The 17679-nt window shown below is 40.2% G+C and overlaps 1 protein-coding gene across 1 annotated transcript in view; it reads left to right on the forward strand.

Annotated features, from left to right (window-relative positions):
- gli1 (GLI family zinc finger 1) overlaps positions 1-17679 on the forward strand; it is a 52808-nt gene that overhangs the window by 23599 nt on the left and 11530 nt on the right. The window contains exon 2 of the mRNA XM_044350105.1: positions 16102-16211. Coding sequence (XP_044206040.1) covers positions 16141-16211 — 71 coding nt within the window. The 5' untranslated portion in view covers positions 16102-16140. The remainder of the gene's footprint in view (positions 1-16101; positions 16212-17679) is intronic.

Genomic DNA, 17679 nt, shown 5'->3' on the forward strand with positions numbered 1-17679 from the left:
TCATACTGTTTGTATGCAATTTATGTAACTTTGTATAAAAAGTATAATTTTTTCCAAATGGCCACACTCAAAGGTGAAAGGGCAAAAAGCTGGCGATCATAGTCTCCTCCTGGCTGCATCACACTGCCTCCCTGATCTCTCACTAACAACTCTGAGTATTTGAGTATCTTTGTAGTCTCCCACCAAAAGCATTCATATTGTTGGTTGTTCAAAATGACAGAAGTAGTTGTGTGAAGAATTTAAAAAAGAACAGAATAAAAACACTGCTCCTTGCTAATAATCCTTATGATGAGGTCCATAAAGTGATTCAAGAGAATCTTTGAAAATAAAGGGAAATTCAGTGCACCTCTTGTGGCCACAGTGGCTGCTGTTCAGCAACTTACATAGGGTTACTTTAATTAAATTTTCTGCTGTCTAGTCCTTACTTACACAAATAATGATAAATGTCCTGTGTTTTCTATGTGCTTGCAGTTCTGTTGCTCCAGCTCCTACAAAGATTGTTTTAGATTTGCCAATACTAGAGCAGGACAGACACAAATGTGTGTGTGTGTGTGTGTGGGCTGTGTGGGCTGTGTCTTTAGAGACCCATTCACAAGCTGCTAAACTATGCCCTTCTTATTGTGTGTGTCCCATCAGCTCCCTGGGTCATCAGCCTCTCAGTTCCCTGTACGTGTGTGCGTGTGTTTGTATACTTGTTTGTATATCTGTGCCTGTGTACGCACGTTCTCTCTCTTTTCAGTGTGTATATGACAGTTCATGTGTAAATAAGTGTGCACTGTGTACAGTATTCTGTTGCTCAGAGAGAGTGAGTGTTTATGTGCGTGTCTGTTTTACGTGAGCATGCGTGCATGTGCTCCCTGCGCATCACCGAGAACTGCACCGACTGGAATTTAGGGCTGAGATGTGGTGAAAGGGAGCCCCTTCCTCATGCATGAGATAGGATCAGTGTTTACATGCACAAATAGCAGAATGCTCCTGTGATTGCAAAACATCTCCTCAGTTATTCTGAGGCAAACTGCAGCATTCGACAGCTTCAGACAGACAGTGCAACAACTTTATCTGGCCAATCTTTGACCAAATGTGAATGGAGGTCTACAACACTGCTTCACATTGATTATGTGATGACAGTGATGGTGAGAAAACAGGTCATGTTTAGTAGTCAGTCCAAGGGTCAGTAGTTTGCTTGTTTATCCACCGTTCTGCGGACAATAAATGACAAAATACAGCAGGATATAATTCATAAATAACAAGTCTACACTGTGGTGTGTATTTCTACAGTCTAATGAGCGTGTTCCCTTGTAAAAATCATAAGCCTGTAACCAAGTAACGCCCATGTGAAGAATGGCGTGAATTTAACAAAATTGTCTATGTTGTTGTCTCACCAAGCCCTCTGACAGAAGATTCACTGAGTTTAATGTCCCAGTGAGTTCATTTGTTGGTCTGTGTTTGAGCTTTCGGCAAGTCAGAATTCACTCCATTCACTGTATTGCATTGTATTGTCTAATATGCCACTATTTGTAGTCCCTGTCATATGAGGTTTTACTTTTGACCTGCCTTGTTGGCAGTGGGCACCAGTGGGCATTTTCAGTGGACACCTTTGCTTTTCTCTGTCACTCCTCCTCACTGGGTCTATGGCTTTCACAAACATCTGTACCAGTTGAGAAATAGTTGTTTAGCAGGAGAAATGCTTTAAATCATTAAAGATCTGATGTGGGAACCAGCACTGGTCCCAGCTGAACAGCCTTCTTTGTAATAGTAGATAACTTTGTCTGGCACTCATTCTTACACTCCACATACAGTGTAAATGTACCCTGTGGACTTTCATTATAAACAAACACTGTTTTGTTTACATTCTACGTTTCTCAGCAGAACACATCATGTGTATCCTTTAGGCCTATAGAAAACATGTTGAATTCATTTCATGAAACATTTGCAAAGACATTTTAATGCATTCAAACCTTCTTGTTTACTGCAGATCGGGTTATTTTCCTCTTTTTGTTGTTGTTTTGCTACCTTTTACAACACGTTACATCCACCAGCTATCGATATGCCTGATTTTTGATTCTTTGTGTGTACAGCTTGTGAAGTCACTGATAAAGAAATGATAAGTTGTGGAGTTTTTGGAATAAAAATCAGGTCAAGGCATCCTACCATTTGGAAGAAGCATGTTTTATATTATCACCACGTGTCCAGTAGCGTGTGTGAGCCAACGATTGATTGAAGTTAGCTCCTCGACCTGCTGCAATGACAGCATGATAAAAGTTAAACTATTATTTCTCTCAACCTTTTTGTTTTTCTTGAATGACTAACAATCCATACAAAACAAGTGGTGGGAGACTTGTGTAAATATAAAAACAGTCTGGTCAAAAGAATCACAGGAATGTGAGTTTGAGTGATAGCTCTGAGATTTGTCTGAACTCTTCGTATTGTGTAATGTGTGGTGGCCATACTTTGTCACAACATGTAGTGCGTCAGCTTCAACGACATAAAGAGATGTGATGAAATTCTTTACGTGTGGGGTCTCTCACAGCTTTGAATTGGAAAATCTTGAGTTATGTCTTCCCAGCTTAATGATTGATTTCAGTTTAAATGAGCTGCAGTCCTGATTATTGAAATTAGTGAAATTCCTCATATGTTTTTGAGAAGAGCTCACAAGTTTGTGCATGTGTTTATTTGAAATCTAAAAACTTAAAACATGGCTACAATAATGGCATATTAAATTGTCAAAGTTAATGTGTGTGAGCATCAGTATGTGCGTGTGTGTGTGTGTGTGTGTGTGTGTGTGTGTGTGTGTGTGTGTGTGTGTTTTAAGCTCCTCACCCCCCCCCCCCCCCTCCAATTCACAGCCAGCTGATTAGCTGATTTGTTGGCTTTTAGTTATGCTAATGCCACTTAATTACAGCCCTGGTGGGAACTCAAGACTCTCTCTCTCTCCCTCTCTCTCTCTCTCTCTCTCTCTCTCACACACACACACACACACACACACACAGCAACAATCAGTTTGCCTGTGTGGAGGTAAAATTTGTGCCCCAAAACATAATGTAGCAGGATCTTGCTCTCAATCCTCGCCCTCTCTCTCTCTCTCTCTCCCTTTCTCCGACATGCGTCTTTCTTCCACGCTGTAATAATCTGCTTGGCAGATATCATGGCTGCTGTTTGGCGCAACCATCAGCAGCGTGGCGTCACTCAGTCCTGGGATCTCTGCATGTGTGTGTGCTGTCTGCATTTGTTTAGTTTGTAGAGTCCTCTGGACAGCCATGACTCGTCTCTTCCTGACAGCAAATGAGACTGCCGCCCTGTCAGAGCCCAGCCAAGCCTTTCATTCGCTCAGGGAAAGTGTGTGTATGTATGTGTGTGTGGGCGCTTTTTGCCTGTGTGTGTCTCCCTGAGTCACATGCTAAGCCCCAAAAATCAGCTCAAGGATCCCAGCCAATTAAAAGCTAACGCGGGCCTGCATGCCTTGCTCCTACCAACATCTGGGTATTAAACTAAACGCCTGCGATATATTAGTTATGAAGTCAGCAGCTCTGAGGAGGACCACACAGGAGGAGTGCACATTTTACTGTATGTGTGTATGATCCAAATAGTCGCTCTGTAATTTGTTCACTGCGTAAATTGATGAGGTTTGTTTAAGTAAATGGTGAGGAGAATGAAAAAGGAGACCGTCATTTTCATCCCCACTGTTTTGCATCAACTAATTTGTCATCAGATCGCAGCAGGCAGCAGTCCTCATTTGATTTATAGTTTACTGCAGATTCCCCCTGAGACACAAGAGAGATGAGTTGCGGACTGAGACAAATTTGAGGATGTTCTCTGTGGAGAGTATGTTGATGTTTGTACATTCTTTTCACAAAAACAGGGACAAGACAGTCATCAAAAATGAAGCGTCAACTGAGGGAAAATGGAAACAGATACAGGGGAAAAAGAAGGGGGTAAGAGGGAGAGGAGGCAGGTTGAGGAAAAGCGCAAGCGTGAAAGTGATGATGTAACACTGTATAATACAATGACCCTTATCAAGGGTGCACACACAAACACACCCATAGGTTGCACAGGTGTACAAGTTTAGTCATATAACTGTGAACTGATGAAGACAAGTCTCCACATGTGTGTTCAGCTGCTCGGACAAATTTAAGTTTACATGCTGAGAGAGAAAGAGAGAGAGAGAGAGACTGAGAGTGGGGTATGAGGACCAACTTAATTTGTCCATGATGTTTATGATTTGCAGTTAAAAGTGATACCTCTATCTATATATCAGGGATTCTCATGAAGCACCCCGACAGAAGTTAATACCTGAACTTTCAGCTCTTTATGGCTGACATCTGCTCTTACAGCAAGTTGACAGTTTGACATGAGCTTCTGACAGCTCAGCTTTTGCACATGTAGCATGTAACATGATGTCTGCAAACTGCAAAGACATGTTTATGAGTGTTTTATATCAAGGGATTCTAAAAGGAGTGATGACAGTAAAAGATTTAAGGCCAGTGAGTTCAGGTTTGTCTGGCTGCTGAGCTTGATTGCTGTTGAATATTGTTCTGTTTTAAGTAGAGTAAAGTTATCAAATCTCAATAAGTTTCTGATTAAAATATGTCCATAGCATTAAGCGCTGAAAACTGTAAATTATTGAAACAACTTCAGGTCAGATTCTTAGTCTTGTTTAATTAGTCTTTGATTAGATTTGTCCTGTTTCAAAATTTAGAAAGATTCTTGTACAGCTGCGTGTGTTAAGACAACATTAAACACTGAAAAATTGAAAAAAATAATTTTTGTGACCAAAATTCAAGTAAATTTCAATACTCTGTCCTAATCCTTTGATTTGTGTGGTACTGTTGATACAGAAGATCTTTTAACTGTGACCATGCTTCAAACCATTTTTAACTTAAAAATCTTGGCTACTTCAAATTTATGTTATAAATACGAGCAGGAGAATTTACTAAGATGACAATGATTAATACTGCGTCTATTGAAATGTTATCATCGACCTAATCGAGCTTTATCTTCTCTAGCAGGTGATTGATCTGCCTCTTTGTTGGTCGCACCTCTTACCTGCCAGTCATTAAATTTACAGTATCTCTCTGTCTCTCTGTGTTTCACCCGTCCTTTAAATCTAAACATTAGTGTCACTCTTCCTGTTCATCCAAAGACCTTTCAGACTGTGAAGCAAAAGTCTAGTAATAAAAAGTTATTGTGGTCAATAAATTCCACATGAAACCAGAGAGGAGTTTTCTCTTGATTAATCCTGCCCTTTCATTTTGATGGATGTCTAGTCTGTGTCGTATTTCTCCTCGTTTCCCCTCTGTGAGAGGCTCTCAGAGCTGTGGTCACTGTGTTCGTCTGGTGGCCTGCAGGCCTCGTCTCTTGCTGTCGTCGTTCGGAGGGGCTGTGCCGCGGTTTCACCCACACACACCGAACACAAACACACGCACACATAAACACACAAACGCACGCTCACGTAGTGTACTCTCTCTGTCTCTGTTTATGACTCTGTCTCTCTTTTTCTGCCTTTCTTTGTCTGTCTTGCTCTTAGCTACACACATGCACTGGGTATCCGCCCCCACACGCACACACTCCCATCCCGCTCCCATCGCCTGGAGCCCCTCTGTCTCTCTTTCCTCTCTCTCTTTTTCCTCACAAGTTTTCCACCTCCTCTCTTCTCCTCCCTCGCTTCCAGCTGTGTTATACAGCTAAGGAATATAAGTAGCAACAGGCCGGCTATAAATATCGTCTGCCCACCCAAGACTGTTAGGATTATTATTTTTCTTATAATCACTGCGGTCTTTCTATAAACCGAACAGATTATTATCTGGTTTTTGTTCCTCGGTGCGGGTCTCTGTTTCAGAGGTTAGCAGCCAGCTCTAGTGAATTTCTGCACAGGGCATTTTCTTTTCAAGGATTGACTGGTATAAGCCTTGATTTCTACTGTAGCAGCCACAGTGACAGTAAAGCCTCAGCGCTGATTAGTAGAGTGGACAAAAACCAGGAGGGAAAATAAAGTAGAGAAGTAGAGCTACAGAAAGGATGGGAGGAAAAGAGCAGCAATTAGTTGGATGACGTTCACAAGCGCTGGTGAAGGTGAAGAGGAGTGCTTAGCTGGATTTACGAGGACAAAGCTCTGTTCTTTTTTTTCTTGAAAATGGGGGTTGGGCTCTTAGTTGTTTATAGATAGTTCATTTCTGCGAGCTGCCTCGGTCTACAGCTGGGAGCCAGCTGTGTGAATCAACCTCTCCTCATCTGCTTTATCCATCCATCCTTCTCTAACTCTTTTTTTCCTCCCCCTGTTTCCTCCGGTTCTCCTCCTTAAAAGGAGTTCAAAGAAATATTTGTGGTTAGGGCATTACCTACCTGATACGCAGCGGCGCTGACACACAGACGTGGAGAAGTAGTACAAGGGAAGAAGAAGAAGAAGAAGAGGGGAAGACAAGACAACAGTTCAGTATTACATAGTAGACACAGAGGAGGAGAAGAAGGTGTGTGGGGGGAGGAAAAGGGGTGGAAAAAAGGCTGGAGGTAAAGAGAGAGGAGGGAGGGGAGAAGAGGAGAGGAGCGGGGTACAGGAAACCACAGGTATGTGCAGGATGGCGGGTGGGTGGCCTAGAGAGAGGACAGGGAGAGAAAAAGTGGGATTGTGAAGTGAAGGAACAGCGAGTTATGGGGAGACTGAAGACGAAGGAAACACTCTCACATGTGTTGCTGGCATTACATCTGTCCTTTTGAAAGAGTCGCCGGTTGAAATCCCTGCATGGACAGAGTGAATGTCAAACATCTAACTGTCTTTGAGAAAGTGAAGCGACTCAGTGGCCAGCACTACAAAACTCTGCTTGTACAGACAAATGAAAACAAGAAGAGGTGAACCACTCCTAATCCTAAAACAAACACTATCAAGTCTCTGACTGATAAAGCCAACAGTTACAAAGGTGGTAAAATAGTAATCATGACTGTGCAGCTAAAGCAGTGTTTTACTATAGACGTGACGATAATGCAGCACGAGTAAATTACGGTACTTTTTGCATGAAAATTGGTTGTCTGTCATTGTATTTGTCTAGTATTTTGCCTTCTTTTCTCTCTCCAACCTTCAGGGTGTTATAGACAGCAGTACGTACCCCTAACAAAGCTTAACTTCTCTTCATGTTTCAGCTAATATAAACTTCAAAAAAAAGTTCACTAAAGGCTCATCAGTGTCATTTGTGTAGCTGTTTTCTACTTTGTTTGCTCTACTCCTTTCTACTGTGCTTAGTTTAGCTCAGCTCCCACTTCGACTGTTTGTAGTCATGTTGAGGTGCCGCGAACAAGCCCTCTAGTGCCCCGATGTCTGTCATCAGTCACTCTGGCTGTGTAGCAACAAGGGATCAACATTTCATTCTACCATTTCGACAAGGTGAGAACCCCAGCAGTGAGAAATCAGCACCACAGCTTCCCCAGCCCACAGTTTACAGTACAGGGAATCAGTAGGGTTGAAATCCATGTTATGGTGTTGACTGTATTAAACCACAGTGTCAGTCTAGTAAACATTAGTTTAGGGCTTCAGGGAGGCTTCTTTCTCAACACATGACACGTTTGAAGTCTTCCCCTCTTAAACCCAAGATTATTAGTTGTATTTTTGTCATGTGAGGCACCGTCACTGATTTCAGGTCTTTAAACTGATTGTGACATTACAACTTATCTGCCACGTTAGTACTGAAAGAAAAAGTTATATTCTATTCTGACTAAGTAATTCCAGCACTTGTTCTTTTTTCATTATCTTATTGTGTCCATAACATGGAGCAGAATGTTTCTTTGATGAATTTCTATCCTTTCCATTTGAATCTATCTGCATTATATCTATATTGTATATAGTGCTACATAGTGATATAGTTGGAATCAATGTCATGATAATAATAGTAATTGTTTGTCAAACATCAGTATATATCACAGTGTGGCAACAATCGCATACAGTATGTTTGAAAAATCACCTATAAAATACCTGGCTTTGCAGTAGACAGCACTAAATTAGTACACTAAATTAGTTTTAGTTTGGTTTATTGACAACATTTCAATGTATTTATAAAAATACCACTTACTTCCCTTACACAGTCATTTCAGCTGCATTTTTTTCAATTAATTAGGAAGTAAAGCATAAGAAATGCATTAAGATATTTGTTTTGAATCACCAATTTTTTGTACAATGCTTACATGATACGATCACATGATGACAATGGCGCTGAAAGACAATAATTAATTAATATTGAATTTTATTATATCGATTGTACTTAGAAAAATAAGTACAAGTACTTGTAATTGTACAGTAAATACCTGCTTATCTGCAGCTTGTTTTCTTGTCACACTGACACTTATTTTTGTTCAGTATCTTCTGAAAGTCAGTCCTAGGCTTAACAGGAATTAAAGCTGTTTAATAAAACTCAAAATGGCTGATCATAAGTTGATATGACATTAATCTTCCCTGCAGCAGGTCAGTGAGAAGGGCTTATTGTACATTACAGTGATGTCTCCAGCCCTGTGGCCTTACACCGTGGCCCCCATCACATTACAGCAGCTGTGAGGAATTCACAGAGTCTGGGTAAAAGCGGTAAAAAACACAGGGGAGGGTAGGCGGGGGGAAAGCAGGGAAGGAGGAGAGTCTGTGCTGGGTGGGTGGGGGTGTGTGGGGAAGGGGTTACAAAAACAAAGCCAGAATTTAAAAACAAAGTTTACCACCGAAGGAAAACAACAGGGCTAGAAAAAGTCGGTGGGTGAGGAGGAGCATGGTGAGGAGAGAAAGAACGAAAAGAGAAAAAAAACAAAAACGAAAATGAGGTAGAATCTGGGCTGTGGTTGGCTGAGGGCCCGAGCCCCGCCTTCATTCCCTCCCCCCCCCCCCCCCCCCCCCCCCCCCCTCACTCACTCCGTCTCCAGCCCTAACACAACAGAATCCCCCACAAGCCCAGCCACATCAGGAACGGCTGGCTACATTATAGCTGCCATTATCGTCTCTCAAGTCATAACAGCCAGAGAACACCCACCTCGACTGCAGCTCCGCCAGGAGGGGGAGGGGCGAGGGAGAGGTCGCAAGAGCAGGAATGAGCCCTGAGAGAGAGAGAGAGAGAGAGAGAGAGAGAAAGAGAGGGAGAGAGGGAATGAGGGAAAGGGTGGAGGCAGCGGGGGAAGAAGAGGGAGAGAGCAGGAGATAGTCAGAGATAGAGATGCAGAGCAATGAAAAGGCAGAATGAGAGGAGGAAAGGTGGGAGCTAGGGAGAGGGTGGGGGAGAAATACAAGGACAAAATACTTTCAGATGACTGTTTACACTGCACAACATGCTCCAAAGATGTGTGTTGGGTTTTATTCAGGCTGTTTTGTGAGTGTAAATGTTGTTCAAGTAATGGATTATCCAGCAAATGAGCACCCACACAGAAGCACACATACTGTATGTTCACATTCCCTTCTGAGAGTAGTGAAGAAATGAGGTTAAGAGGAGAGGGGCTGTCATTAAATGCCGTTTTTTTTTTTTTTCATCGGCTGGGGAGAGAGCAGAGGGGACATGTGTGAGCCCCAGTTTAGTGTTACACCCAGGAGTAGAGGAGTGAAGAGGCAGACTGCAAGGAGAGCGGAGAAGGGCCAGATCAGGCCTTTTGTCTGACACGACCAGTGACCTGTGGAAATTTCTGTCCTCTCTGGAGACTTCCTCACAAGGAGGAGGACTGATGCTTTATGGGAATGTCACAAATGGCCAAACCATGCAAGACTAAACAGTGTGTCTCTTTGTATACCACAAATACAACCAATCACCTGAGAGCTGAATTTAGTGGGACAAATAATTACCAAAGGCCCTAAGAAATAAATCACCTAATGCTGTCCAGTCCAGTCAAAGCCTTACTATAAATACAACATGTCCTCCAAATTAACAACAAAATATAAGAGTTTACTGATCTGACGTTACTATCTGGAAGACAATATTAACTGTCAGTGAACTCCAAAACCATTACAAATCACTGCTGCAAAAATTAAACAATTTTCTGTTTGGTTAGGTTTAGGCACTTGATTAAGGTTAGGGAGTGATCATAGTCATGGCCTAACCTTCCATATGCAGAGTTGCGGACTTTGTGGCTCTATAACAACATCACACTATATCCTAGAGGGTAATACAGTTCCTACACCAGCTGGAGGGTGAAAACGTGAATATAAAGACATTAAAGGCATTTACTGAAACAGCTGATGCTGTACTACGAATGTAAAACTTATAATGGTCAGTTTTTATACATCAGAGATGTTGATTCAATTCGACTAAACATCGACACTCATTGATGATTAACAGTTAATATAACGATATATATTATGTTCAGACAGTTTAATATAACCCTTTAATGTCATCAAAGAGAGTAAAATAAAACAGTCATATTCTCTGAGTCATGTTCCTGTCAATTTTTTAAATTAAATACAGCAACATTCCTTTTCTTACAGCCGGTTAGCAGCTGTAAAAAATGTGAGTTCCTTCACAGGAGACCAGACCTGCTGTTGTAGTTAATATCAACTTTAGAATGGTGGGTCTTTACAGTGCAGTGGTTTGCAGTTCTGACAGTGATGAGAAATAGTCCATTAGGGATACAAAACCATTTTTTATTTATTGGTGGTAAGCTGTGTTGGTTTGGTGACTAAGTTGGAATGGAAATTTATTAGGCTAGACCACAGTCAGGACTTCTCATGCTGGTTTAAAAATATTGTGTAATTGAGGTAAGCTCAGTTAATGTCATTCATCCTGGATAGCATCCAACTACAGGAAGTGACTTTAAAAAAAAAAAGACAGACATATTGTGTCTCCTCTATAGGGCCACTACAACAGAATGTTGTACGGAAGAATGTTTTGTTCAAAATTGTATTTTTTTAAATATACAATATAATATAGTAATACAATATGGCATATGGAATTTTGCCATAATTATTTACATTTTAGACTAAATTATTAATTAATTAATTGCAAAATCATATATGAAAATATTTGTTTGTTACATCCCTACATTATGTAAAACTCCTCTTTAACAGTCACATCCATTAATACTATCTTTGTACATAATAAAGCTATACATATATATATATATATATATGTATGTATGTATATGTCCTGCTTTTTTTTTGCACTGGCTTCATCATATTCCCTTGTATATTAATTGAGGTCAAAGTAATTTTGTGAGGTTAGGGATGTCTGAGTTTTAGGTGTAGCTTATTAGTATGGGTGGTGATGTTGCAGTGCTACAAAACCTGGAGTGCTTGAATGGGGAGGTTTTGGGTGTAGAAAAGTGGCCGGACATCCTGTCGTCATCCTCAGCTCCTTGGTTCCTGCCCAGCTCGCTGTGCCGCAGTGGAGCAGACTTGTTTAGTTAGCCGTTTGATTTATGGCCTTGGGGTTTTTAATATGCTGCTGCCCCATCCCTCTCAAGCCCAGCACCACAAAATTACACCGGGGAGCAAACTCCCTCGGAGTTTCTCACAAAATATTGACCCAAAATAGCACAATGCCACAACACCTGTGTCAGCACCATACATATTTAAAATCATCCATCTATACATACTTAGAGAGCAGAATTAGTTTCATTCTATAATGTTGTAAATAAAGTTTTGATAGTTTTTCTGACCTGAAAGTTATCAGTAAGTATATGAAAAAATATACAGTCCACAAAAAAATACCTTTTTATATAATTAAATGTCTCCTGCTTCAATAGTAACCCATTATGTGCTTCATTTTCACAGTAACAATCAATATTGGCAAGCGAGTATTATTTCACATAATGTATAAATGTATATATATCGTACATTTTTGGAGAATTTTTTGTGTGGAAAACATGAAATGAAATGAAACTCTTCATACAGTATTAGTCAAAAGTTTGGATACACTGAATGTGAAAGTGTGTTCAAATTTTTGACTTGTACATGCTTCATTCTCAGAATTGATAAACATATATGTTGTTGACATATTCTACAGTTGCACTTAGTGGACAAGAGCGTAAGCCATGTAGCATACAAATAAATTACACAACACACAGTCAAGTGTGTGTGTACATAGAGCTGCAACGGTAACACTCACACACTCCTGCTGACTTGCTCCCTGGAGAAAACTCACAAACATATTTTTCAAGAAATTCCAGCTTACTTATGCGCAGGTGGTCTCATACATTATTCACTGTTACTCTTGAGATCCACCTTCATTTATCATGTCAAACACACTCTCTCTAACACACACTCTTTTGAAAATACACTTGTCTCCAAAACTAACTTGCTACACTCACTCATACACACCTGCCACTGGGCTTACACAGTTCAAACTGCTGCCAGTATATTCACAGTCACACTCGCTCTTTCACACACACATTCTCTGTAGACCTGGTGGCCACTGGATTATTATGCTACCCCCTGGAGAGACCGACAGGTGTGTCAGCATGTGTGTGTGTCAGGCTGTCTTAGGACCCCTTTCTTGGTATTTATTAGTTCTAGACAGCTGAGGTGCTCTGTAAGATCTCTATTTAGCACTTCCGGCTAATTATCATACACACATCCAAAGCTGGTGCTGAATATGTGCAATTACCAGTGGACCGCCCATGTCATTTAGCCGCTTGCTAACTTTGCTTACCAAATTCCCCTGGTGGCTTGAGGGCTTAAATAGGTCCCCACTGCCCTTTTAACACATGTGCAACTACATAACAGTCCAGGCAACCTGTTACACTTAAACCACAGAGCTTTCATCTCCAGTAGACAGGAGCTTTCCCAGTTAAGGTTTGAGTGTATATAAAGATGGATGTAGTGAGGTGTGACGTCAGCCGTTGGTTTGCATGGGAGCTCAGAGTTGCATCTTTTCCGTTTGGAGCCAGGACCTTCTATATAAAGAGTGCGTGGTGTTGCTCTGGAAACACGCCCTGCTAGCTCGGACCGAAGCTAATGTTAGCTTACTTGTAACACGAAGCAGTGGAGACTGGGGCTAACATTAGCTAACTAATACAGAAGGTATCGTTATTAAGTAACATTAAACTTATCAAAATATTGCAAAAGTAGTGTAACAGTGCAAGTCCCAGAGCTGGAGAGTAAAATGTCAAACACAGCTGTCAATCAACGCCCACAAGGAAGACACCAAAGCTGCTATTCTTCTTTATATAACTAAAATGACCACTAGCACCCGAATATAGCAATTTGGAACACAATGACTCATTGAAAAAAATTATTGACTCAGTATTTCATGAGAGAAGTTGACGCTTTTTGAATGGGAGTCTACTGGAGTCAAGGACTTTTTGGAGCCAGTACTTAGCAGTATTGCACTTTAAGGGACTTCCACATTGGCTTCAGTTTCAAGCCGTAGTTGTTGCTGCTTGGTTTGAACACTTGAACAGTAGCAATTTGATATTTTGATTCTACATGCACGGCAAGGACTTAAGTGCAGAGTAAAAGAATGAGGCATCAAAAGGTCTGATTTTTAAACTGTATTTTATCAATTTATACATTTATTGTTTCCTTTTTTATTGTACATACAAAAGAAAGGCTTGAGAAAGGAAGATCCTGCACACTGCTCTTGCTCAGCATCACAATTTATTGTGACATACTAACATTTCAGTCCCTCTGGATCTTCGTTAAGAGTATCTTAAACAATTCTAACAGCAGTGATCTTAAATAGATAATGCTCTGCCCATTCTGTGGTCAATTATTTTCCTGTGGGAGTGTCTCTCAGTAATTGACAGTGACATGTTTACAATCTGTCACATTATAGACCACAGTTAAGAAAAAGAAAAGAAAAACAAAAACAAGTGAGACACCACAACACATACTTATGTCTATTTACAAAAATATTTATAGAAATTGCACACCTAATGAATGAGAACATCTGCCTTGCAGCTTTCATAAGTCATTCAAAGTTGTGCAATCATATGAAATACTTGTATCATGAGTGCCATAAATAGGTCTATTTGATCCCACAGCTCCTTAGAGCATGACATGCCATGAAATCTCATCATTCAGTCCTTTGGGGGATAAAGTTTGAAAATTAAATATCCAGTATACTTCTCTTCTATTAAGGATTTCATCAATGTTCCCACCTCTCTGGCAGAGTCACCTTTTCAATGCCCTGGAACCTGAATGATGAGATGTCATGTTTGAAGTCATTGAAATGTACTGCTATTGGGTAATCTCTATCATTTCTCCTTGTGGAGCTCTTGTGTTCAATTATTCTCTCTTTTATGTCTTACTGACATAGGCTAACCCACAAGGACATTTGATCATATAAATTACATGAGAAGTAGAACATGTAATGACATCATTGATAAAATACTTTTTAAGTAGTTATATTTGACCATGTTATTACTTTGAGCACATCCTCTGCATTAGTAACACCCATTTGGAAGAGGTTTTAACAAGGCCTGTGTGCTCATTTTTACAGATTTTACATTAGCATGTACAAGACTATCTCTGAGATTATGTCCTCTTCAATAGACTATTAATAGTGCTTCTTTCAAATCTATGTACATTGCTGGATCTGATGATAATATGTGCCAATGTTTTTTAATAATAGAGCCCCAGTCTATGAGGCTCTATTAACCTTTGTTTGATATCTACCAATTTGTCAATAAAATCCTCTGTGGTGTGACAAATTCAGTCTGAAGAACTGACTTCTTGTTAGACCTTGTTTTAAGGGCGTGGGGCGATAGCTTTTGGCAAGCAGTGAAGGTGTTTTGATCTGTATCTTTTCTTTACAGATTGGTGCATAGTGTACCAAACTTCTCAACCCACATGTCCTGCAAATGAACTCTATCCAAAGCATATTCTATAGTTCATAGTATACTTTTTCATTGAGAAGTCTTGTAAACTCTTGTAATTCATCCGTCAAAGAAAATAAAAACACATTCATACAAACATATTTAGCAATTAAGAGTTAAAAAAAACATCAGTGGACATATATGATTCTGTCAGGTTTTAATGCATTAAACACCTATGGGAATGCAGTATATATTTAATTTAGTTGGATTATTTTAATTTAATTTACAAAAATTAATATTTATATGAACACACTGTTTTGGCTTTTCTCCATCTGTGGTATCTATGACATCAGTGTGTGCAGTAATTATTTTTGTCATAATTATTGTAAGCATGTAAGAGCCCACAGTTCTTACTATTAGTACCTGCACTGATGTGGTTGGATGTAATGAGCAGGTGCTTGCTCCCAAGATCTCTCAGCTAGAATTACCTTACACATACACTCCTGCTGAAAGATACCATCTCAATATGAGTTTCATACAAAAGGCTGCTCTGTTCTTCTCTGTTTGTGTTGCTAGCAACCCTCAACTACTTGTCTTTTAAGCTTTAAGGCAAAACCCAGGTTTTCTCTTCTGGCACGTCTTTTCCATTTCGATCGCTACTTTCCAGGATGGGAAAGTGTGGCAGGTTTTCGGTGTCTGTCAGCAGCGTTTGAGGTGCACAACTCTGTTTAGAGAAGAGAGATTACAGTCAAACCCACTGCTTGTGTCACAGGGTTTTGTCTAATCTGTAGGAGTGTGTTAGGGCATATCAGTATCATCACACTTTAAAGTCTCTGCAACCTATAGAGACACCTCAGGTGAAGACAGTGCACTTTCTGAAATCAACATTAAAAACAGAAATTTAAGTTAAGATTTTATATTCAAAACATAAACTGATCAAATCATATATGATGGACTGAAGCAGGTATCACTGCCTGGACCATCTACAATATGTAAATATGTAAAACATTTCACTTATAACTTTCTCTACTGAAGTAAAAGTTTGAATACATGATTATTACTCTTAATAGAGCATTTTTATAGTGTGCTTAATTTTATTCCTGTTGTTATTTTTACATTTCTACTTTTACTTAAGTGATGGATTCAGTACTTTGTACCAGCACTGTTTAAAATAAGTATGAGCCAAGTCTTTTAGAGAGATCTTATTTTGCCCTTGAATTGTTTTGCTTGGTTTGGTTTGGTCTGTTATTAACATCCTACGTATTCTTTTTTCCCCAACCACAATTGTTTTTGTGTATTTGCCTTTTTCTTTCTGGTGTAGTTTAGTTTAGTTTGGTTGGGTTGGGTTTGTTTGGTTTTCCTCTCTTTCCTCTCCCTAACCATGTCCTTGTCTTTGTGTGTCAGGTCTAGGGTGTAAGGGGAGCAGTAGGTCTCGGAGCTCCAATGCCAGTGGACATGCAGCCACACCAGGGGCTGTATCACTATGAGACCTCACCCAGCCACCCCTCCAGAGGGTAAGACAGCAGTTAGCATGCGCTACGTCCTACTCTGTAGCTGCATTTTAACATCTAGTTATCATAATGAATTCCACAGTTATTTACATAAGATATTATACATAAGAAAAACTTAAAGGAATAGTTCAACATTTTAGGAAATATGCCTCTTTGTTTTCTTTCCGAGAATAAGATGAGAAGGTCGACACCACTCTCATGTTTGTGCATCAAGAATAGAGCTAGAATGGTTAGTCTAGCTTAGTATAAAGACTGGAAGCAGAGGCCTTGCTTTGTCCAAACGTTAGAAAACACTCCTACCAACAACTCTAAAGCTGACATGCTATATCTTGTTTGTTTAACCCATACCACAATAAAAATGTAAAAAAGAAAATTTGTGATTTCAGGGGAGTTACTGTTCATGTAGATCACAACCAATGCTGGAGTTTTTAGGCCAATACTAATAATATTTTAGAGTCAATAGAATCTAATCTAAAGCAATATGTAAGACAATATTATATTTTATAAACATAACATCCCTTAACTTTTTAGCCACGTTTTGTGACCAAGATACATATGTTCTTTTACAGTTGTTAAAGAAACGTAATGGCGGCTCTTTTACCCCAAAAAGTATTTTTGGCATTTAGGAGCATAATTAGATCAATAAGATTTTTTTTTTATTTTTTATTTTTTTTACTTTAGACAGAACCATGCCAGCTGTTACCAGTTGTTATGCTAAGATTGACATTGATCTTCTCATCTCACCGAAAAAGAAAGCAAATAAGCATATTTCCCCAAAATGTTGAACCATTTCTTTAAATCTTGGACCAACCACAACTACTCTTCTCATGTCACTCTTTTTACCGACAACCAAAACCAGAAATCACAACCAGAAATCACAGAAAGCTCCTCACAAGAAAGCAGGGATGATACTCATTTTAACAGCTCAGGAACAGTTTCTATTTTAATCACACAGATATTCTGAGGGTGCAGAAACCCAGGTCTCGCTGCAATTGTTGTGGACACAGTGCTAGCTCAGCCCCTCACCCCCCCCATCCCCCCACCCTCTCCCTTCCTCATGCCACCCAGGTTGCGGGTGGACTCGGCCTCTCTCTGACAGCTGCTAATTACAGGCTGACCAGGCCCCGCTGCGCTCTGCATGACTGCCTCGCGCCCCGCTCAGGTTACCCAGAGTGAGGGAGAAACAGAGAGTTAGAGAGAAAGGTGGCTGGGCAGGATAGAGAAAGAGGAGAAGAAGAGGAGGAGGAGGAGGAGAAAGGAGAAAGGAAGAGGAGATAGAAAGGGACAGAGGGGGTAGAGAGAGAAAGAGAGAGGGAGAAACAGAGAAGTTGAACAGAAGGAATGAATGGGAGAAGAGAAAGGGAGAAAAAGAGTGAGAATGGGAGGGAGGTAAATTCGGGGGGAACCAGCACAGTGGATTAGAGAGGACAGATTAAGCTCCTGTGTGGAATACACGTTGTGGTGAAAGAAT

The sequence above is a fragment of the Thunnus albacares genome, chromosome 4 (genome assembly GCF_914725855.1).
Source record: "Thunnus albacares chromosome 4, fThuAlb1.1, whole genome shotgun sequence".
NCBI lineage: Eukaryota > Metazoa > Chordata > Actinopteri > Scombriformes > Scombridae > Thunnus > Thunnus albacares.